Genomic DNA, 23,286 nt, shown 5'->3' with positions numbered 1-23,286 from the left:
ATATCATCACTACTTCAGGCACCATGAGCTTTTTGCCCCCCCAGACAGCTAAACTCATCTACTCATTTTAGTGTCTCATTTTGTACACTAATCCCCTCAGCATCAACTTAATTTGAACAGTCCATTAATCTTGTTTTACTTTTGCTGATGTTCATTTTAGAGCCTATTTTCAAGACATTACCTATTTCATTTAACTGCTCTTCCAAGCCGTTTGTCATCTCTGACACAACAACAACCTGAAAGATTTTATTTCTTCTCCTCAACTTTAATTCTCTCTCCAAATTTCTCCTCTGTTTCCTCACTGCTTGCTCAAATTACAGATGAAATAACATCAGGAATAGGCTACAGCCTTGTATCACTCCCTTTCTCAACCACTGCATCCCTTCCATTGCAGTCTGGTTTAGTACAAGTTGTAAATGACATTTTACTCCCTGTGTAGAGGGTGCTGCATATAGATTTGGCATCTGCCATATCTGTTAATTTTGACGGAAACTGATTTGGACAATGACTGTTTCATTCTAAAGCCCTGCTGATTTGCTTACACTGCCAAAAACCATTACGGAAATAAGGTTTTGGTGTTTTCTCCAACACATCTCATTAAAACAAATTTAGTGACATTTAACTCTTTTACAGGGCTGTAAACAACATCCACAGTAAATGTACAGTCTTAGAAATAAAAACAGACTGCCAACCGGCCGCCACACAGACTAAGTCCGAGTTGTTCACTTAACGTGGCCAATAAAACTGACCACCCCTGACAATGCTAAGTCCGGCCCGTCTGCACAATCTTGTAACACTGTAAGATGCGGAAGTGTCAGGAAGAAGTGGTGTCTACTTTCGAGGTGTTGTCGTGTTGTGCGAGTCCGTGGTCTAGTGGTATCGTCGTGCATTCTAAACTTATAATCGCATGTTCGCGTCCAACTGTATTTCTTCTTTTTTTTCCACACATTTTGGCCCTACTGTTATGTCAAGAGTCAGATTGAACATCGAAGATAATTGACTTGAATTTCCAACCGCCAATAACAACAAATACTTGCAGAAACAATTCCCCAGCACAGCTCGTGGCTGCGTCACGATCAGAACAGCTTACGCTCAAGCGTTTCCTCGCACTGCAGTGGCTACCGGCCGGTTGCCGCCCACTGCCTGAAATCGGGCACCGCCCAGGTGAACGCAGCGCTGTCAGTGTATGATGTATCAGCTGTCGTTTTCGAATTTGAAGTTATCATCTTGCAGTTAAGCAATGGATTTTGCGTGCTTCAAAAATCAAGATCTACGGTTAAGCATTGTAAAATTGGGTTGCAAGTGGAGAACGGTGAAACAGCTGCAACACAATATTTACTTTTGATACAATAGAGGGGTCAATGCAGAGCAGTCAGTTCAAAAGATTTGAACTGTTAGTGGAGAGAATGCTTTTGGGAAAAATACACTAGAAAAAGATATTCTTGCTTCAGCAAAGATCGTTCTGACATGAATGATTTTCCACAGTAAGGAAGTCTCAACTACTGGTATAAGTGACGCATTACCATTTAACCATCATGTAATATTTGCATTCAACAGGCAAGGTTCAGAAGTCCGGTGTAGAATTACTGCATGCTCTAACTTGGGACAAAAAAAAAAAAAAAAAAAAAAAAAAAAAAAAAAGGAATGACTATTATGGCAGTTTTGCTTGAATGTCATCAAGTCCTCAATGAGCATTCCAATCCAATAATGTTACTGGTGATGAGTTATGATGCCTTTATCGCCAACTACCTAAGAGGAAATGGAAAGCTGAGCCCTACCAAAAGACAAACTTTAGCAAAGAGTAGTGTGGACATAATATTTTCCATCTGATAGCTCCAAAATTGTTTTGGACTACAAATTTTTCCCCAAGGGTGTATCCATCACAGCTGGAATTTGTTGCCAAGAGTTGAGACACCTTTCGGTCGCAGTATAAGAAAATCGGCTGACAAAAGTACATCACGTGTGCTACTGCACGATAACGTGCTCTGTTGATTTGACAAACAAAATTATTCAGGAGACTGAGAGGGAAGTCATCTTTCAGGCACTTGTATTGATATGGATGTCATCTCTCAGGCATTTGTCCCTATGATGGTATACTGGCAAAATTTTACCTTTCCCACTCTCGATCGATCAACCGGCAAGGCAATTCCTTTCTAGGCGAAAATGCTCTTCAGACTACACTTTTTTAATGACACTGTTAGAACTAGTAGGTTTCTATAGGGGTAGAATTTGTAAATTACTTTAGCATTGTCATATTGTTTTAGGTATTGTGTAAGAATGTGCTTTGGCTGATTAATTTCTCTTTGATGATTACTGTTATGTTTAGTAAAATATTGGAATACACATTTAAAATATTCTCTGTAATAATACAAATTAAATTCAAATTACTACAGAAACATCACGATGGCAGTCTACCTTAATAAAGCATTGAGTGCCTGGAAGACGATTGTGCCTATTTTAACTCGAATTAGTAGGATATTATGACTTTTGACTTTGAAATGGTTTGTATTTACTTCATGTCCTGTATCATAATCAAGTATTATGAAAATGTGGCAGTTCACAGATAAAATTATGGATTCACAACAACAAAAAATATGTTGGCAGAAAACAAAAGCGGTATTATAAATTTTGCACTACTATAAGGTTTTTGCTCTGATTCTAAGGCGTACACGAAAATAGCGAGACGGATTTTGTTCGAGCGTTGTCTTACGATTCTCTTATTGAGCTTCTATCTGCCTGCTTGCAGCTCTGCTACAAACGAATAAATATCTGACTTTCAGCGAGTCTCGAAAGGCGAACGAAATCAGCTTAGCACCTCGTAAGCAAGCACATTACCTAGGAGCTGTGAATAGGTGCACAGCAGATGTGTCTTACTTATTGGCCAGTAGCCGCTATGACAGATAAGTCGCAACATAAGGAATGAGAGTAGTTGCATTTCCTGTGTTGAACTACTTTTGTGGACTCAAAAGCACTAACTGATATCTATACGTCACATCTCAAAAGAATGTTACTCATGTTATTCAGTTGAAATGACACAATAGTATCAAGTGAATTTAGCAGGATAGTTCTGTGCCATCAAGGAAGTAACTTGTCGGTCACAGAGTTGCCAAACATATTCTGCATTGTTGCCAAGTTTCAGTTATACTACCAAAAAGGAAACCGCCTGACGTGTTCTGTGAGTGACGTCGAAAGTGATTATAGCTTCGTCTCAAAGCTGTGTGTGGCAATGGCTGGAATATCCTCAATATTTGTCAATGAGTCTTATTCCCATTTCTGTAACTAGATGTAGGAGCTAGAGTGTAAAACATCTGTGCACTGAGTGCAAAGAAAGAGTCATAAATTAGTAACTGTGACAATTATTTGTGTTTTACTGTCTTAATTGGACCAGAATCTTGAAAGCATATTCACCAGAAGCAATTCACAATTTTGGAGCTTCACCAGTGGTTGAGTTCACAATGTATCTTTGCTTTACAATACTGTTGTTGAGATCACTGTCGTTGACACACCCACCAGAAGACAGGCATGACCTGGCTTCTTGTTGTCAGTTTTTCTCAGGGATACTCTGCCGTTGCTCAAAATGCGAAGACCTAAGGTGAATTCGAATATTCCATATGGCGAAAATCACATAGAAATATCTGTGTGTGAGTGTGTGGGGGGGGGGGGGGGGGGGGGGAGGAGGGGGGGGTTTCTGTTCTTTCGGACATGTCCGAAAGAACAGATACCACTCATATATGCATATACAGGGTGTTTCAGGAGGAATAGTATATATTTTAGCAGGTGGTAATATGGTCGAATTGCATAAATTCCATATAAATGTGTCCACATTTTATAGAGTACAGAGATACAACTTTGATGCACTTTTGACTTCTCTTGATAACATCATGTGTAGCTCTTCTGAGATCGTCTTTGCATTCTTTTATGAGGGCTGCGTTATTCATAATCTGAACGATCAAATCGGCTCTCGGGTTTACTTTTTCTGTGTGGACTTTGCCTTTCAACCATCCTCTCTGGCAAAAATCCAAAGGGATAAGGTCCGGGGACCTCGGTGGCCAAAAAAAGTGCCCAATCTACCAATCCATCTTCCAGGAAATGTTATGTTTGGATGATGTGTCACCTGATGACTAGAATGTGCTGGAGCCCCGTCATGCTCCAGTAATGCTGGAAGCTCATTTTGAAGGAAGAGTAGGCAACGGCATCCTGTTAGGACCAAAAAACAAAGTGAAAATGCATTGAACCCAGCTGTATGTACTCAATAAAAATTGCATACGTGTTATATGGCATTTTTTTCTGCAAATTGTCTAACTGCCACCTCCTACAATATTTACTATTCCTCCTGAAGCATCCTGTATGATTATGTAGGTCTCGACAGGGCACTGAAAGTTTTCAGTGTTAGACACACGTCATCGTTCGAACCCTCACAGGAATACAGTGTGGCTGCGAACAGTGGAATAATGGGTAGGGGGTACCATGTATGTGGTATGTGGCAAAGATGGGAATTTGTGTCCGATGAGGAGCGTGTGTAGATAGGTCCTGCAGGCAGGTTGGCTGTTGTCCCGATAGTGCAATGGTCAGTGCGTCTGCCTGCTAAGCAGGAGGTCCAGGTTCAAACCCCAGTCGGGCACAAATTTTCATCTGCTGCTGTTGCTGTATTTCAGTGTCCTGTGACAGTCTGGATGTCTGTCCTTCGATATTTAAGATGCAATTGGTTTTTGAGGCAATTTTGTCTTGCCATCAGTGTAATGGGACCACAACGGCATCCATTCCTTAGTCATTGCTTTGTGATGGTGCTATCCCTCGTCATATACATGTGAATCAGATTGTAGCACATATTTAATCAAGTAACGAATGGTCTGTATACAAGCGTTTACGAACAGTAGAAGCAGGATTGTAGCGAGCTGATCATTTAACCAAGTGCAACATAGAGTACCTGTATAAGTGAGTCATTGCAGCTGCATAGCTGAGGTAATATTTGTCAAACAATTCACTGCAAAATTAATGTAATCCCCACACAATGATGTCTGTAGTCATACTGTATCATTAGCAGCTCGTGAATGGAGTACTATGTTCGTTAAATCGGATTACTCGAGCTGATGCCAAATGAAGAGAAGCGACAACGCCACCACACTATCTTTATTTAGGTAGCCAGCGCTAGATTATGTGCACCACCATTAACCTTACTGTAAGCAGTTTGACAACAACACCAACACATCCACTGACAATCTGTACCGTCATCATCACCACACAGTTGTTACTCGCGGTACTTACAGGTTGCTGCTGTTTGTCAAGAATAGTGGAAAGCACCTTATGAGTGCATTTGCATTACACCTAGGACAGAGAGAATTCTAAATAACAGTAAGAGGTTACCCAGCGAAGGGAAGAGTCCGTGTATTGTCAGGAGTTGTTGCAGTTTCCGATGGTTTCACACTAACTGGTTCTTTTGGATACCGGAATACACATATTGGAATTATCAAAGAGTAATTGCTGGAACACTCAACTACTTTAATAACACATCATTTTGGATTGAATATGACTCGGAAAGTGATGTTAACTTGACGTTTCCGTCCGTCTCGTGACAACTTACTGAATGAAGTCTGAAGTGCTCTTGCAGTTGTGTTGCCTGCCCCATGAATTCTGTAAAGTGTTGTGGCAACTGGCAGTCATTGCTGAATACAGATATGCGCAAATACCTTCACTGCTCTAGGGGAACTAGTCTTTGTCGAATTTATTTCCATACTGTAATCAGCACAATAACTTAAGACTCATTCTGCTGAAGAACTCGATACGAATCTGCCAGCAATAGTAATGCATGAAAGGAAACAGACTGTTGTACAAAAGACTGGAGAGCTCCCTGCTTTTTGCATTTTCGATAGGGCCTATGATAAGAATCAGGTGTCATATTATGCTTAAGAATGCTAAACTGTTTAGCTTTTCACTTCACACTAAAACAAAAGCTGTGATATGAGAAGAGGAAATGACTTATATGCTTCTCAGAAAGTTTAGTTTTTTGTGTTTATTTTCTCACATCATTCTACTAAAACAAGGGCATCGATATGAGAGGAAAAAAAGAAGTATACGCTTCCAAGACAATATTTCCTCGGGTGCTGCTACTGCGTGCATGAAAGCTCTGTAGTTAATTTTTGTGTGTTGGATAAATTTTGATATCACCTCACATTACTTTGTGAGAAGTTTCCTATTTTCTTGTGATTCAAATAGAGTGGACATTTCATCACTGGTCAATATACTGATGACTAATGACACGATACCTGTTCCAATTGCTCCACGGCACCTGTGAGTAGAGTCTCACATCGGTTACTATAAGAACACGCAGGCAGTGATGTCCGCTCACTGCATTCAGAACCGAGGTGATTTCTTTCTGTTTACGGCGAAGCATCTGCTGCAGTGTCTACGCTCAGCCGACACAAATAAATCGCGGCGGCACTGGGCACTGCTAATCGCTGCACTTGTCGCGAGCCTCGACAACGAGAGCGCACTGTCTCTGCTAATGATATTATGGAGTTAATGCTTCTTACTTACTCGACATAATATGCCACACACGGGTTGGGTAAGAATTCAGTTTGTAATTTTCCATTGCATTAAAATACTTCACAGTGATTTTTAATCCGATTTGTAGTACTTCATTTGTTTTACCTCTTACCGTTATTTATTTATCCAATATTGTAACTAGTTTCTTTGTCCATCTCGTTACCTAGTTAAACTTGTGATTTTTTATTTAATACACTTGTGTTCCTCATTGTCTTCAGTTTAAGTGGGGGCACTGATAACCTCGTCTTTACACACCTCTAACTCCCCCCTGGCTGACCTGGCCTTGTAACACTAACCAAAGCAACCTTGCTGTGCTGGTACTGCGAACGGCTGAAAGCCAGGGGAAACAGCGGCCGTAATTTTTCCCTAGGGCATGCAGCTTTACTGTATGATTAAATGATGATGGCGTCCTCTTGGGTACAATATTCCAGAGGTAAAATAGTCCCCCATTCGGATCTCCGGGCGGGGACTACTCAGGAGGACGTCGTTACCAGGAGAAAGAAAACTGGCGTTCTACGGATCGGAGCGTGGAATGTCAGATCCCTTAATCGGGCAGGTAGGTTAGAAAATTTAAAAAGGGAAATGGATAGGTTAAACTTAGATATAGTGGGAATTAGTGAAGTTCAGTGGCAGGAGGAACAAGACTTTTGGTCAGGTGAATACTGGGTTATAAATACAAAATCAAATAGGGGTCATGCAGGAGTAGGTTTAATAATGAATAAAAAATAGGAGTGCGGGTAAGCTACTACAAACAGCATAGTGAATGCATTATTGTTGCCAAGATAGACACAAAGCCCATGCCTACTACAGTAGTACAAGTTTATATGCCAACTAGCTCTGCAGATGACAAAGAAATTGAAGAAATGTATGATGAAATAAAAGAAATTATTCAGATAGTGAAGGGAGACGAAAATTTAATAGTCATGGGTGACTGGAATTCGGCAGTAGGAAAAGGGAGAGAAGGAAACGTAGTAGGTGAATATGAATTGGTGCTAAGAAATGAAAGAGGAAGCCGCCTGGTAGAATTTTGCACAGAGCACAACTTAATCATAGCTAACACTTGGTTCAAGGATCATAAAAGAAGGTTGTATACATGGAAGAAGCCTGGAGATACTGACAGATTTCAGATAGATTACATAATGGTAAGACAGAGATTTAGGAACCAGGTTTTAAATTGTAAGACATTTCCAGGGGAATATATGCACTGTGACCACAATCTATTGGTTATGAACTGTAGATTAAAACTGAAGAAACTGCAAAAAGGTGGGAATTTAAGGAGATGGGACATAGATAAACTGAAAGAACCAGAGGTCGTACAGATTTTCAGGGAGAGCATAAGGGAACAATTGACAGGAATGGGGGAAAGAAATACAGTAGAAGGAGAATGGGTAGCTTTGAGAAATGAAGTAGTGAAGGCAGCAGAGACCTAGTAGGTAAAAAGACGAGGGCTAGTAGAAATCCTTGGGCAACAGAAGAAATACTGAATTTAATTGATGAAAGGAGAAAATATAAAAGTGCAGTAAATGAAGCAGGCAAAAAGGATTACAAACGTCTCAAAAACGAGATCGACAGGAAGTGCAAAATGGCTAAGCAGGGATGGCTAGAGGACAAATGTAAGGATGTAGAGGCTTATCTCACTAGGGGTAAGATAGAAACTGCCTACAGGAAAATTAAAGAGACGTTTGGAGAAAAGGGAACCACTTGTATGAATATCAAGATCTCAGATGGAAACCCAGTTCTAAGCAAAGAAGGAAAAGCAGAAAGGTGGAGAGAGTATATAGAGGGCCTATACAAGGGCAATGTACTTGAGGACAATATTATGGAAATGGAAGAGGATGTAGATGAAGATGAAACGGGAGATACGATACTGCGTGAAGAGTTTGACAGAGCACTGAAAGACCTGAGTCGAAACAAGGCCCCGGGAGTAGACAACATTCCATTAGAACTACTGATGGCCTCGGGAGAGCCAGTCATGACAAAACTCTACCATCTGGTGAGCAAGATGTATGAGACAGGCGAAATACCCTCAGACTTCAAGAAGAATATAATAATTCTGATCCCAAAGAAAGCAGGTGCTGACAGATGTGAAAATTACCGAACAATCAGTTTAATAAGTCACAGATACAGAATACTAACGCGTATTCTCTACAGACGAATGGAAAAACTGGTAGAAGCTGACCTCTGGGAAGATCAGTTTGGATTCCGTAGAAATGTTGGAACACGTGAGGCAATAGTGACCCTACGACTTATCTTAGAAGCTAGATTAAGAAAAGGCAAACCTACGTTTCTAGCATTTGTAGACTTAGAGAAAGCTTTTGACAATGTTGATTGGAATACTCTCTTTCAAATTCTGGAGGTGGCAGGGGTAAAATACAGGGGGGCAAAAGGCTATTTACAATTTGTACAGACACCAGATGGCAGTTATAAGAGTCGAGGGACATGAAAGGGAAGCAGTGGTTGGGAAGTGAGTGAGACAGGGTTGTAGCGTATCCCCGATGTTATTCAATCTGTATATTGAGCAAGCAGTAAAGGAAACAAAAGGAAAATTCGGAGTATGTATTAAAATCCACAGAGAAGAAATAAAAACGTTGAGGTTCACCGATGACATTGTAATTCTGTTAGAGACTGCGAAGGACTTGGAAGAGCAGTTGAACAGAATGGACAGTGTCTTGAAAGGCGGATATAAGATGAACATCAACAAAAGCAAAACGAGGATAATGGAATGTAGTAGAATTAAGTCGGGTGATGTTGATGGTATTAGATTAGGAAATGAGACACTTAAAGTAGTAAAGGAGTTTTGCTATTTGGGGAGCAAAATAACTGATGATGGTCGAGGTAGAGAGGATATAAAATTTAGACTGGCAATGGCAAGGAAAGCGTTTCTGAAGAAGAGAAATTTGTTAACATCGAGTATAGATTTAAGTGTCAGGAAGTCATTTCTGAAAGTATTTGTATGGAGTGTAGCCACGTATGGAAGTGAAACGTGGACGATAAATAGTTTGGACAAGAAGAGAATAGAAGCTTTCGAAATGTGGTGCTACAGAAGAATGCTGAAGATTAGATGGGTAGATCACGTAACTAATGAGGAGGTATTGAATAGGATTGGTGAGAAGAGAAGTGTGTGGCACAACTTAACTAGAAGAAGGGATCGGTTGGTAGGACATGTTCTGAGGCATCGAGGGATCACAAATTTAGCATTGGAGGGCAGCGTGGAGGGTAAAAATCGTAGAGGGAGACCAAGAGATGAATACACTAAGCAGATTCAGAAGGATGTGGGTTGCAGTAAGAACTGGAAGATGAGGAAGCTTGCACAGGATAGGGTAGCATGGAGAGCTGCATCAAACCAGTCTCAGGACTGAAGACCACAACAACAACAACTCCCCCTCCCCTCTTCCTCTCTCCCAACATATATATATATATATATATATATATATATATATATATATATATATATATATATCACTTTCTTTTTAGATATATTTTTTCCACGTGGAATTCAAGCTTTTGCAACAAACTGTTGCCTCATCAGGAAAGAGGGAAGGAGAGGGAAAGACTAAAGGATATGGGTTTTAAGGGAGAGGATAAGGAGTCATTCCAATCCCGGGAGCGGAAAGACTTACCTTAGGGGGAAAAAAGGACGGGTATACACTCGCACACACACACATATCCATGCACACACACACACACACACACACACACACACACACACACACACACACACATATCACACGTTATATAAATTGTGCAGTTGTGCTTTACATCACAAAAGCACCAGTCATAATGCATGCTCAGTGGAATCGGGGGGGCAAGAGTTTGTGTTATTGTACTGATTGATAATGGAAACTACTGCCCTTCTGAAGCCAGTGAGAGGTGCAGACTACTTAAGAGGACGGCTAGGCATTGGTGGAAAAACTATATCGAAATAGGCCATACCGGGCGGAAAGTTGGGAATGGGTGACTCCGTGTGGCCAGTGAGAGGGACGACCAGTGCCTGTTACACAATATACGCACCAATCCATTTGACAACTGGAAGTGGTTTCTCAATTTCCTGGTAGTGTAAGAACTGTGAGAAGGAGACAAAGACCGTGGACTTCTATGCCAAAGAACTGCTATAAACCAATGCTTCATGAATTACCAGAAGATCAACTGTATGGCTTTTGCACAAGAGTATATCGATTTTGACTGGAGCAGAGTCATATTTTCTGATGAGAAAATATTTTATTCTGTTACCAATGCTCCGGTTCAGCTGTGTTACCAGTAGATTTATTGTATATAGTATCGTAAATGAAATTGTTTTTGACGGAAGTGACTTTACGATATTGTAATGCAGAATAGTTGTCGTAAAATACTTTTCTTGTTTTGTTGTTAAATTTGTTTGATATCACCTGTGTTACATACATGGTTGTGTTGAATTCGTCGGCATTTTTATTTACATATAAACACTTTTGATATTGTAGGTGTACCGGTCACGGGGACTGTTTCAATCTCAAGTATCTCATGTTGGCGTTTGAGGCTGCATCTCGGCTCAGGGAGCTGGGCCTGTATTGAGTATTGGAGGGAACCTCAACTGGACCATCATAGAGACAAATGCCTGAGAGATGACATCCCTATCAATACAAGTGCCTGAGAGATGACTTCCCTCTCAGTCTCCTGGATAATTTTGTTTGTCAAATCAACAGAGCACGATATCGTGCAGTAGCACACGTGATGTAGTTTTGTCAGTCGGTTTTCTTATACTGCGACTGAAAGGTGTCTCAGTTGTTGGCAACAAATTCCATCTGTGATGGATACACCCTTGGGGAAAAATTTGTAGAGCAAAACAATTTTGGAGCTATCAGATGGAAAATATTATGTCCACACTACTCTTTGCTCAAGTTAGTCTTGGGGTAGGGCTGAGCTTTCCATTCCTTCTTAGGAAGTTGACAATAAAGGCATCATAACTTGTCACCAGTAACAGTATTGGATTGGAATGCTCATTGAGGACTTCATGATGTTCAAGCAAAACTGCAATAATAGTCACTCCATTGGTTTTTGTTGTTTTGAATTAGAGCATGCGGTACTCCTACACTGGACTCCTGAGCCTTGCCTGTCGAATGCAAATATTACATGATGGTTAAATGGTAATGCGTCACTTATACCAGTAGTTGAGACTTCCTTACTGTGGAAAATCATTCATGTCAGAACGATCTTTGCTGAAGCAAGATTATCTTTTTCTAGTGTATTTTTCCCAAAAGCATTCTCTCCACTAACAGTTCAAATCTTTTGAACTGACTGCTCTGCATTGACCCCTCTATTGTATCAAAAGTAAATATTGTGTTGCAGCTGTTTCACCGTTTTCCACTTGCAACCCAATTTTACAATGCTTAACCGTAGATCTTGATTTTTGAAGCACGCAAAATCCATTGCTTAACTGCAAGATGATAACTAGAACTTCAAATTCGAAAACGACAGCTGATACATCATACACTGACAGCGCTGCGTTCACCTGGGCGGTGCCCGATTTCGGGCAGTGGGCGGCAACCGGCCGGTAGCCACTGCAGTGCGAGGAAACGCTTGAGCGTAAGCTGTTCTGATCGTGACGCAGCCACGAGCTGTGCTGGGGAATTGTTTCTGCAAGTATTTGTTATTATTGGCGGTTGGAAATTCAAGTCAATTATCTTCGATGTTCAATCTGACTCTTGACATAACACTAGGGCCAAAATGTGCGGAAAAAAAAGAAGAAATACAGTTGGACGCGAACATGCGATTATAAGTTTAGAATGCACAACGATTACCACTAGACCACGGACTCGCACAACACTACAACATCTCGAAAGTAGACACCACTTCCTCCTGACACTTCCGCATCTTACAATGTCGCCACATTGTGCAGATGGCCGGACTTAGCGTTGTCAGGGGAGTCGGTTTTATTGGCCACCGTAAGTGAACGAATGGCGGCCGGTTGGCAGTCAGTTTTTATGTCTAAGACTGTCAATGGGATAGGGAATTCTGGTGCTCCTGTTCCAGCTGTTTAGAGTGGTGTGGTAAGTATTAACATTCAGCTCGTCTCAGTATTGCTAACATCTGCAGAGGGCAGTGTGAACTCCCTAGTGGTGCACCGTTCGAATGGCAACAAAACCAGTACAAAAAAACTTATTTAGTATGCTTTTACAACACAATTTTGTCTCTGACTGTCTCATACACATGTGCAAGTGTGGTGCACACAGCCTGGTTCTACATTAACTCTCCATTTCAAGGGTACGGTGCAGTGCATCCCACTCCGTGCATTTCCGTCCTTCACGTGCTAGAGCTTGACCGGCATTGACTGCAGATATTGTATCACAGACACAGTTCCTTTGACTGTTCAGAGATGTCATTAAACCCACCCAAAGATATAAACAACCGTGCGTGAGCTGCGCCTATTACACTGAGGGGGTCTGACAGCTGATCAGTTCCACCAGGAGTACACAGTTTGTGTTGACTGTAGTTCAACCGTGCCTAGACAGTCAATACTGCAGTTCAATTGCATCTGTGTTGTTACTTTGTGCCAGGAAGAGCTCTCAACAAGGGAAGTGGATCGGAGCGTGGAATGTCAGATCACTTAATCGGGCAGGTAGGTCAGAAAATTTAAAAAGGGAAATGGATAGGTTAAAGTTAGATATAGTGGGAATTAGTGAAGTTCGGTGGCAGGAGGAACAAGACTTTTGGACAGGTGAATACAGGGTTATAAGTACAAAATCAAATAGGGGTAATGCAGGAGTAGGTTTAATAATGAATAAAAAAATAGGAGTGCGGGTTAGCTACTACAAACAGCATAGTGAATTACGTCAGGTGATGTTGAGGGAATTAAATTAGGAAATGAGACACTTAAAGTAGTAAAGGAGTTTTGCTATTTGGGGAGCAAAATAACTGATGATGGTAGGAGTAGAGAGGATATAAAATTTAGACTGGCAATGGCAAGGAAAGCGTTTCTGAAGAAGAGAAATTTGTTAACATCGAGTACAGATTTAAGTGTCAGGAAGTAGTTTCTGAAAGTATTTGTATTGAGTGTAGCCATGTATGGAAGTGAAACATGGACGATAACTAGTTTGGACATGAAGAGAATAGAAGCTTTCGAAATGTGGTGCTACAGAAGAATGCTGAAGATAAGGTGGGTAGATCACATAACTAATGAGGAGGTATTGAATAGGATTGGGGAGAAAAGAAGCTTGTGGCACAACTTGACTAGAAGAAGGGATCGGTTGGTAGGACATGTTTTGAGGCATCAAGGGATCACAAATTTAGCATTGGGGGGCAGCGTGGAGGGTAAAAATCGTAGAGGGAGACCAAGAGATGAATACACTAAGCAGATTCAGAAGTATGTAGGTTGCAGTAGGTACTGTGAGATGAAGAAGCTTGCACAGGATAGAGTAGCATGGAGAGCTGCATCAAACCAGTCTCAGGACTGAAGACCACAACATCAACAACATTATTTGGTTCTTGTTGATCATTATCAAAGAAAGCAGCAGTATAAGTAACAACAAATATCAGTCTCTTTCCATTGTTTCGCTAATGAGAAAATTCCTCTCTCTCTCTCTCTCTCTCTCTCTCTCTCTCTCTCTCTCTCTCTCTTTTAAGTGGCGTTAGCGTGCACAAAAGCAAGCCATGCCGCGAGTGGCGACAGGCCGTAACAACTCATTGTCAAAATGCGACAAACAATGCACGACACAGTACAGTAATGTATTTTCAGCTTAGAGAGACGTAAACACCTATAACAAAGAGAACGGCACTTATCAGATCAAATAAAAATAAGCAATCAATTCAAACCAGACGAAGCACATGAAAAAGGAAGGGTACCCGTAGAAATATGGACGGAGTGCCTGACACATAGCAATGGCTACCTGGCAAAGCGTAACTGCTAGGCTTACGACTCGAACCAAACTACTGTAGATGTATTGTCATTCATTCGACCTAAATCGTGTCTCATATTACAATGGACCAACATTGTTACAATTTGCAGGTGCGGCCTAAAACTTTTCTCTCCCCTTGAATTTCGAGTCTCAAATTTCAGGTGCGGCTTAGATTCGGGAAATTTTTTTTCCCTTGATTTCGAGTCTCATTTTTCCGGTGCGTCTTAGATTCGAGTGTGGCTTAGATTCGAGTAAATACAGCATGTAAGCAGTAATTTCTCCCTTGAAAATGTTATAAATGTAGAATCCAGTGTAAAACAGCAACAAAGAAATAAAAAATGTAGTAGTAAAAATAAACGAGCAAGAAGGTCATTTGATAACTTAAAAACAACAAGGCGTCCGGAGAAAACCAAATAGTGGCCGAACTATGGGAAAAGGCTGACAAAAATGCAGTTACATCCCTTAAGTGTGTTTTCGATAAAATCTGGAAAGAAGAAGAGATCCCCGCAGGATGGAGAACAGCTCTCATCCACCCTATCCACCAGAAAGGTTTGAAGACAGACCCCAACAATTACAGAGGAATATCACTGCTGGATATAACGTACAAGATTCTTTCCAAAGTCGTTTTGAACAGGGCAGAGCCACAATTGGACCCGCGAATCGGAGAATACCAGGGAGGTTTTTAGAAAGGGTGGATCATGTTTGGAACAAATACTAAACCTCAAAAACATTATGGCATACCAAAAATCAAGGGAAAAGAGATATGTAATCTCCTTCATTGATTTCAAAAAATCATATGATTTGATTGATAGAGAATCTCTATAATCAGTCCTGGAAGAAATGGGTTTGGATAAGAAAACAACTAATACTATAAAAGCGAGCCTTACAAATACATTTTCGAAAGTTAAATTTATGGGTTAATTATCGGAACCCTTTGAAGTAAAAACGGGGGTGCGACAGGGGGTTGGGCTCTCACCGTTGCTGTTCAATTGTGCGCTGGAGAAAGTAGTCAGAGAATGGAACACAAATATTAAGAGTGGTATAAGACTGGGTTGCAAAAAAGAAGAACCTTAAAGTAAATTGCATTGCTTTTGCAGATGATATGTGCCTGTTTGCTGAAACAATGGAAGAAGCACGGGAGCAAATCCTCGAACTAAAGAAACAAGCAGCTAAAATAGGTCTTCATATCTCCTTTGAAAAAACTGAGATATTGACAAACATCAAGCACTCATGTAAATACCTCAAAGTTCAAGAACAGAAGATTGAAATAGTAAAAGAATTCAAATATCTCAGAGAATAGATTAGTTGGAATGCTGGGGAAAGCAAAGCAATGGAATCCAGAAAAAATGAACTTCAATTGGCCTTCCAACTAACAAAAAATACATACAACAAAAAATCCCTTTCATGGGGGTCCAAAATTACACATTACAAGACAGTGATTAAGCCAGAAGCACTGTAGGCAGCACAAACACTTAACATGAATTTCAAAGGCCAAATGGAGAAACTTGAGCTAAAGGAAAGAAAAATTTTAAGAAAAATCATTGGGCCAAAATTTCATGACAATAAGAGTATATACATCAAAAATGAAACTCTCTACAAGAAAATTGAAAAACTTTCACATTCTATGCGAAAAAGGAGAATGGTCATCATCTCAGAACGAATTCCAACAGATTAACTAAACAAATCTTGACTTATTCCGTAACCGCAAAAAGAGACCCAACTGGTTTAAAGAAACTGAGAAAGACCTAGTAGAATTAAAGATTTCAAAAAATTCACTTATTGATCGAACAGCTAAATTAATTACTAAAGATGAAAACATAAGGTTCCAAGACAAATCTACAAAAAAGTCCAAACCCTTCATCTCTGAAGAAGAGAGGAGAAGAAGATCAGAAAGAATGAAGAATTACTGGGCCCTAAGAAAAAAACAACGCGCAAAGAAATGACTGATCCGGCGTACCCCAAAGAGGGTGAAACGAAAGAAGAAGATGAAGAAAATGAGCAAGATACCTGTACGGGTGCAGTGCACCCCACCTTTGTACTAGTCGTACACAATCAACCTTTCTAATGCGATGTTAAGAAGTCGGTCTTTGGCTCAGGACCCACTGGTCACTACTCATCTGGATGACGAGACATTACAAATTAATCACTAGACAGTTATTCGATAAAATGTGTTTCCATTGGAGCGTCACGATTAAAAAGCAGCTGGCTAATCGGTACTCACAGCCGTGGGCATCCAGCAGCTCCCGGGCAGAAGGCGGTCGATCCGGATCCTCTCCCTCGCGCGGGGGCGGCAGTAGGAAGCCGTAGGTGCCCTCCAGCACCCGCCGGGGGACGAGGCTGGCGACGAGCGCGACGGGCGGCACGCAGTCTCGCATCTGGTCCACCGGCAGCACGCCCCAACACACCATCTCCGCCTTGCTGAGCGCGAAGCTCGGCATCACCAGCCCGGGGCAGTCGCAAAGCATCAGCTCCTTCGTCAAGAACAGCGTCTGCAACACCGTCTCACCATCACCGATGTGCCTCCAGGATCAGTACACATCAGTCTATAGCGGTGGTGGTGGTGGTGGTGGTGGTGGTGGTGGCGGCGGCGGCAGCTTCGGCAGCTTTGTCGTAGGTGGGGAACGGGTGTGGTAGGAAGGGCGATAAAGTTTGAGGCCTCGCTAACGACCTCGTCCACATCTCGTCCGATACGGCCTCGTGTACCTGTCGCCACATTTCCGAGTGCCACTGCGAGTCTGACTACCGCCAGAGTAAGCTCTGTAGTACGACCCACAAGGGTGCGCCTGTAGACACCGTCACTCTGTCTCTTGAGACGTGTGAAGAACAAACATTACCGTATTTACTCGAATGTGAACCGCAATTTTTTCCGCTTTTTGTAATCCAAAAAACCGTCTGCGGCTTAGAAATGAGTGCAAAGTAAGCGGAAGTTCTAAAAAATGATGGTAGGTGCCGCCACAACTAACTTCTGCAATCAAATATACGTAGCGCTACACAGGAATGCTTTGCAAGCACAAAGATAAAAACTGGCGCCAAAACCTCTGCGTCAGTAAAAAAACAGGACGATGAGCTTTTTTCTCCACCCCGAGTTTCGACCACTGTATTTTCATACATTATCCAACGAAGTAAATACAAATCCCGTATTGTTCATCTTAGAATGTAACAGCATTTCAATGTACTACGAAAATCCGACTGGCAAGACTGTTTGGAATGTTTCTCAATATGGCCAACTCTACATTCTGAATTTTTTCCTACTTGTGAGAAGAGATGGTTGCTAACAGGAACTTTTATGAATTGTGAATCACATGCAGTACTCTCTTCACCATCAGAATAATACAAATATAAACATTTTGCCATGTATTATTTCGTGTTTGCTGCTATCTCATTTAAACCCTGTCTGCGTAATAAACTACGAAACTAGAGTGAGACAAAAGCAAAGGTGGAAGAATATGCATATCATGTCATGTTTACATTTGTATTATTCTTATGTCTAATAGTGATACAGTCAGAAATGAAGCACGGCAGTTGAGTAGGTTTTTAAATCTAAGATGACTAATTTCTGTGCAGAATGTAATGCACGAAAGAGGCGTCTGCAAACATTTTCAAACGGAGAAAATTTTTCGCTAAGCTCTCATTCAGAACATCATCTATCATACACAGCCTATTATTTGGTTCTTGGTGATCATTATCAAAGAAAGCAGCAGTGTAAGTAACAGCAAATAGCATTATCTTGCCATTGTTTCGCTAATGAGACAATTCCTCTCTTTTTTTGTTAATTGTAAGCGGCGTTAGTGCGCACAAAAGCAAGCCATGCCACGAGCAGCGACAGGTCGTAAACACTCATTATCAGAACGAGACAAACAGTGCATGACAGTACAGTAATGCATTTTCAGCTTAGAGTGACGTAAACACCTATAACAAAGAGAACGGCACTTATCAGATCAAAGAAAAATAAGCAATCAATTAAAACCAGACGGACAGAGCACCTGGCGCATAGCAATGGCTACCTGGTAAAGCTTAACTGCTAAGCTTATGACTCGAACCAAACTACTGTAGCTGTATCGTCATTCGTTCGACCTAAATTGTGTCTCATATTACAATGGACCAACTTTGTTTCGATTTGGAGGTGCGGCCTAAAACTTTTCTCTCCCCTTGAATTTCGAGTCTCAAATTTCAGGTGCAGCTTAGATTCAGGAAAATTTTTTTTCTTGATTTCAAGTCTCATTTTTCAGGTGCGGCTTAGATTCGAGTAAATACGGTACTTGTCGTCACTTTTGTAGTAACACTGACGCCAATAAGAATGTAATACTTTAATGCTGGCACCATAAATGTGTTCATTAAGTAGCCCTTTTGCCCGACCACATCGACACCAAAATGATGTACTACATCCCACAAGTGGAATGCAGATAATGACAGCATAAACCGAGACAGAACGAGTTTGGAGCCAGTCTGTTCTGGGGTTGTACAGAACGATACGTGACATTTCCACGTGTTGGCACTCTCGACACGCGGGAGTCGGCACCGTCCAAACGTGCCACTTCCCGGCAACCGAGGTCGGCTGCTGTGCACCCGTGTGGGCTACTCGAATCGACACTTAATGGGCCAGTGCCCCACATCCTGCCAACTTAACAGACAACGAGGTGCCGGTGCGATCGAGACGGTAACAGTGAGTTACTGCAGTAGTAATGGAGTCAGAGGCAATGGTGACGGTGACGGTGGTGACGGCTTTCCTGTTGCCACGGGATTAATGGTAATTGGGGAGGTGGTGGGAGTTTTGGGGCTGCCGGCAGCTGTGGTGTCGCATTAGCAGTGGTGGTAGATGTCGGGACACTCAGGGACACGGTTATAGCACCTCTGATAAACATGAGCATTAACAGTCAGACACCCAAAGTATTCATTATTTTCATGCACACAGACTGAAGTAGCAAACGAATAAATGTGCCGAGGCCAGAAATTTGACTCGAGGCTCACTCACTGCTTCAGTCTACATATGTGAAAATTGTAATTGTATGAGACCGGTTAAGTCCCTAAAACTATGTCATTTCATTTGTATAAGTACTTGGACAGATGTGGACTCTGACCACAATCTACTGGTTATGAACTGTAGATTAAAACTGAAGAAACTGCAAAAAGGTGGGAATTTAAGGAGATGGGACCTGGATAAACCAGAGATTGTACAGAGTTTCATGGAGAGCGTAAGGGAACAAATGGCAGGAATGGGGGAAAGAAATACAGTAGATGAAGAATGGGTAGCTTTGAGGGATGAAGTAGTGGAGGCAGCAGAGGATCAAGTAGGTAAAAAGACGAGGGCTAGTAGAAATCCTTGGGTAACAGAAGAAATACTGAATTTAATTGACGAAAGCAGAAAATATAAAAATGCAGTAAATGAAGCAGGCAAAAACGAATACAAACGTCTCAAAAATGAGATCGACAGGAAGTGCAAAATGGCTAAGCAGGGATGGCTAGAGGATAAATGTAAGGATGTAGAGGTTTATCTCACTAGGGGTAAGATAGAAACTGCCTACAGGAAAATTAAAGAGACCTTCGGAGAAAAGAGAACCACTTGTATGAATATCAAGATCTCAGATGGAAACCCAGTTCTAAGCAAAGAAGGGAAAGCAGAAAGGTGAAAGGAGTATATAGAGGGTCTATACAAGGGCGATGTACTTGAGGACAATATTATGGAAATGGAAAAGGATGCAGATGAAGATGAAATGGGAGATATGATACTGCGTGAAGAGTTTGACAGAGCACTGAAAGACCTGAGTCGAAACAAGGCCCCAGGAGTAGACAACATTCCATTAGAACTACTGATGGCACTGGGAAAGCCAGTCCTGACAAAACTCTACCATCTGGTGAGCAAGATGTATGAGACAGGCGAAATACCCTCAGACTTCAAGAAGAATATAATAAACCCGATCCCAAAGAAAGCAGGTGTTGACAGATGTGAAAATTACGGAACAATCAGTTTAATAAGTCACAGCTGCAAAATACTAACGTGAATTCTTTACAGACGAATGGAAAAACTAGTAGAAGTCGACCTTGGGGAAGATCAGTTTGGATTCCGTAGAAATATTGGAACACGTGAGGCAATACTGAGCCTACGGCTTATCTTAGAAGCTAGATCAAGGAAAGGCAAATCTACATTTCTAGCATTTGTAGACTTAGAGAAAGCTTTTGACAATGTTGACTGGAATACTCTCTTTCAAATTCTGAAGGTGGCAGGGGTAAAATACAAGGAGCGAAAGGCTATTTACAATTTGTATAGAAACCAAAAGGCAGTTATAAGAGTCGAGGGGCATGAAAGGGAAGCAGTGGTTGGGAAGGGAGTGAGACAGGGTTGTAGCCTCTCCCCGATGTTATTCAATCTGTATATTGAGCAAGTAATGAAGGAAACAAAAGAAAAATTCGGAGTAGGTATTAAAATCCATGGAGAAGAAATAAAACTTTGAGGTTCGCTGATGGCATTGTAATTCTGTCAGAGACACCAAAGGACTTGGAAGAACAGTTGAACGGAATGGATGGTGTCTTGAAAGGAGGATATAAGATGAACATCAACAAAAGCAAAACGAGGATAATGGAATGTAGTCAAATTAAGTCGGGTGATGCTGAGGGAATTAGATTAGGAAATGAGACACTTAAAGTAGTAAAGGAGTTTTGCTATTTAGGGAGTAAAATAACTGATGATGTTCGAAGTACAGAGGATATAAAATGTAGACTGGCAATGGCAAGGAAATCGTTTCTGAAGAAGAGAAATTTGTTAACATCGAGTATAGATTTAAGTGTCAGGAAGTCGTTTCTGATAGTATCTGTATGGAGTGTAGCCATGTATGGAAGTGAAACATGGACGATAAATAGTTTAGACAAGAAGAGAATAGAAGCTTTCGAAATGTGGTGCTACAGAAGAATGCTGAGGATAAGGTGGGTAGATCACGTAACTAATGAGGAGGTATTGAATGGAATTGGGGAGAAGAGAAGTTTGTGGCACAACTTGACTAGAAGAAGGGACCGGTTGGTAGGACATGTTCTGAGGCATCGAGGGATCACAAATTTAGCATTGGAGGACAGCGTGGAGCGTAAAAATCGTAGAGGGAGACCAAGAGATGAATACACTAAGCAGATTCAGAAGGATGTGGGTTGCAGTAGGTACTGGGAGATGAAGAAGCTTGCACAGGATAGGGTAGCATGGAGAGCTGCATCAAACCAGTCTCAGGACTGAAGACCACAACAACAACAACAACAACAACAACAAGGTCATCATATCTCATGCTCTAAGATTGATATGCCTTTCCTCTTGGTACAACGGTGCCTCACGCTAACAACGACAACGCCGCCGACGAAGGAAGATATGGTAGATGGGGTGGCGTTGAGAATTTAGATCAAGGCAGAAGGTGTGCAGAGGTAGTCCATGCAGTTGTGCGAACCACTACACCGAGGTGGCTCGGTGACTAGCGCATCTGCCTAGTAAGTGAGAGACCCGAGTTCGATACCCGGATTTGGTACAAATTTTCACTCACCGCTTCAGTCTGTGTGCACGAGACTGGTAAAGTGTTATTTTGGTAAGTATTCACTACTTACGGAAAAATGTAACAAATACAGTACATAATGTTAACTGGGCAGGACATACTGAGAAGAATCACAGGTGACTTAAATGTTTAATATTCTGCTTCCTTGTCAAAATAAATCTGCTACTGTCAAACATCAGCCTTAATTTGAGGGAGAAGTTCCTAAGACTGTGTAGCGATACAAGGGGTAGCAAATCTGTTGTAAAAATCAGTACATTACTTTACAGACGGTACTTTTAGTACATCTATTGCATTCATTTCGAGCAAGTGTCGATTTGTGACGTCATCCTCCAGATACGAATTAATTGTGATCCAAATCCGTTTTGGCAAATTAATAGTCCCTCTCAGGCGATAAAATTTTATTGATTATGAAATATAAACTCTCTAGGTCCCTTCAGAATGGGAAATATTTAATACAAAGGTGTTTTGGTTTTTCTATGCATGAAAAGGAGAGTGAATTTATGTGCAGCTTTTACTCTGAGACGACAACTTACTTAGAGTGCAAAAGTGTGTGTGTATAGTTCGCTTGCCAGTGTGGTGAATTTTATTCAAATGGCTCTGAGCACTATGGGACTCAACTGCTGTGGTCATAAGTCCCCTACAACTTAGAACTACTTAAACCTATCTAACCTAAGGACATCACACACATCCATGCCCGAGGCAGGATTCGAACCTGCGACCGTAGCGGTCGTGCGGTTCCAGACTGTAGCGCCTTTAACCGCTCGGCCACTCCGGCTGGCTGGTGAATTTTATTCTATGATTCTCAATCTGATGGGGATGAATCCAGTTCCAGTTAGATTTTTACACGAGATCACGTCATTGTAAAAGAGTTGTTTAGCCCATCAGGGAATTACCGAAAACTGCGCACTAGATTTGAAATAAGTTACGTGCCAGTGCGGGATTGGGCTGTTCGGTAAATCACGGACGATAGTTACAAATACGCTCGGATTTAATCCACGAAGCTGAAATTAACTTTGAAACAAGTGCTTACTTGGACAAAAACCAAATGAAAGGTTATTTAAAATATCAAGGATCAGTTTTAATAGACACACGTACGATGTCGATTACGTTGCCAAGCAACACTGTAATAAATTTATTGAAACAGTTCGCGAAACAGAAAAGTACTTTACATACATAAAATGCTGCACGAAGTTTGATGATGCGTGGGAGTATGAGAGAGTTTTTTTTCTTTCCCATAAATACCAATAAACAGACAATGAGTTTACTAACTGTTGCATAATTTCATTGCACCACTGCAGAATTTATTATATTTACCGTGTCTCTTCACCGAGAGACCACAGGAAACCGGGACA

At 41.3% G+C, this 23,286-nt stretch overlaps 1 protein-coding gene across 2 annotated transcripts in view; it reads right to left on the bottom strand.

Annotated features, from left to right (window-relative positions):
• LOC126213339 (large subunit GTPase 1 homolog) overlaps window positions 1-23,286 on the bottom strand; it is a 171,014-nt gene that overhangs the window by 59,276 nt on the left and 88,452 nt on the right. For both annotated transcript variants that reach the window (XM_049941036.1, XM_049941037.1), the window contains exon 8: window positions 16,633-16,900. In XM_049941036.1, the coding sequence (XP_049796993.1) occupies window positions 16,633-16,900 (268 nt within the window). The remainder of the gene's footprint in view (window positions 1-16,632; window positions 16,901-23,286) is intronic.

The sequence above is a fragment of the Schistocerca nitens genome, chromosome 11, assembly GCF_023898315.1.
Source record: "Schistocerca nitens isolate TAMUIC-IGC-003100 chromosome 11, iqSchNite1.1, whole genome shotgun sequence".
Classification (NCBI taxonomy): Eukaryota; Metazoa; Arthropoda; class Insecta; order Orthoptera; family Acrididae; genus Schistocerca; species Schistocerca nitens.
This window is presented reverse-complemented; position numbering and strand designations above follow the sequence as displayed.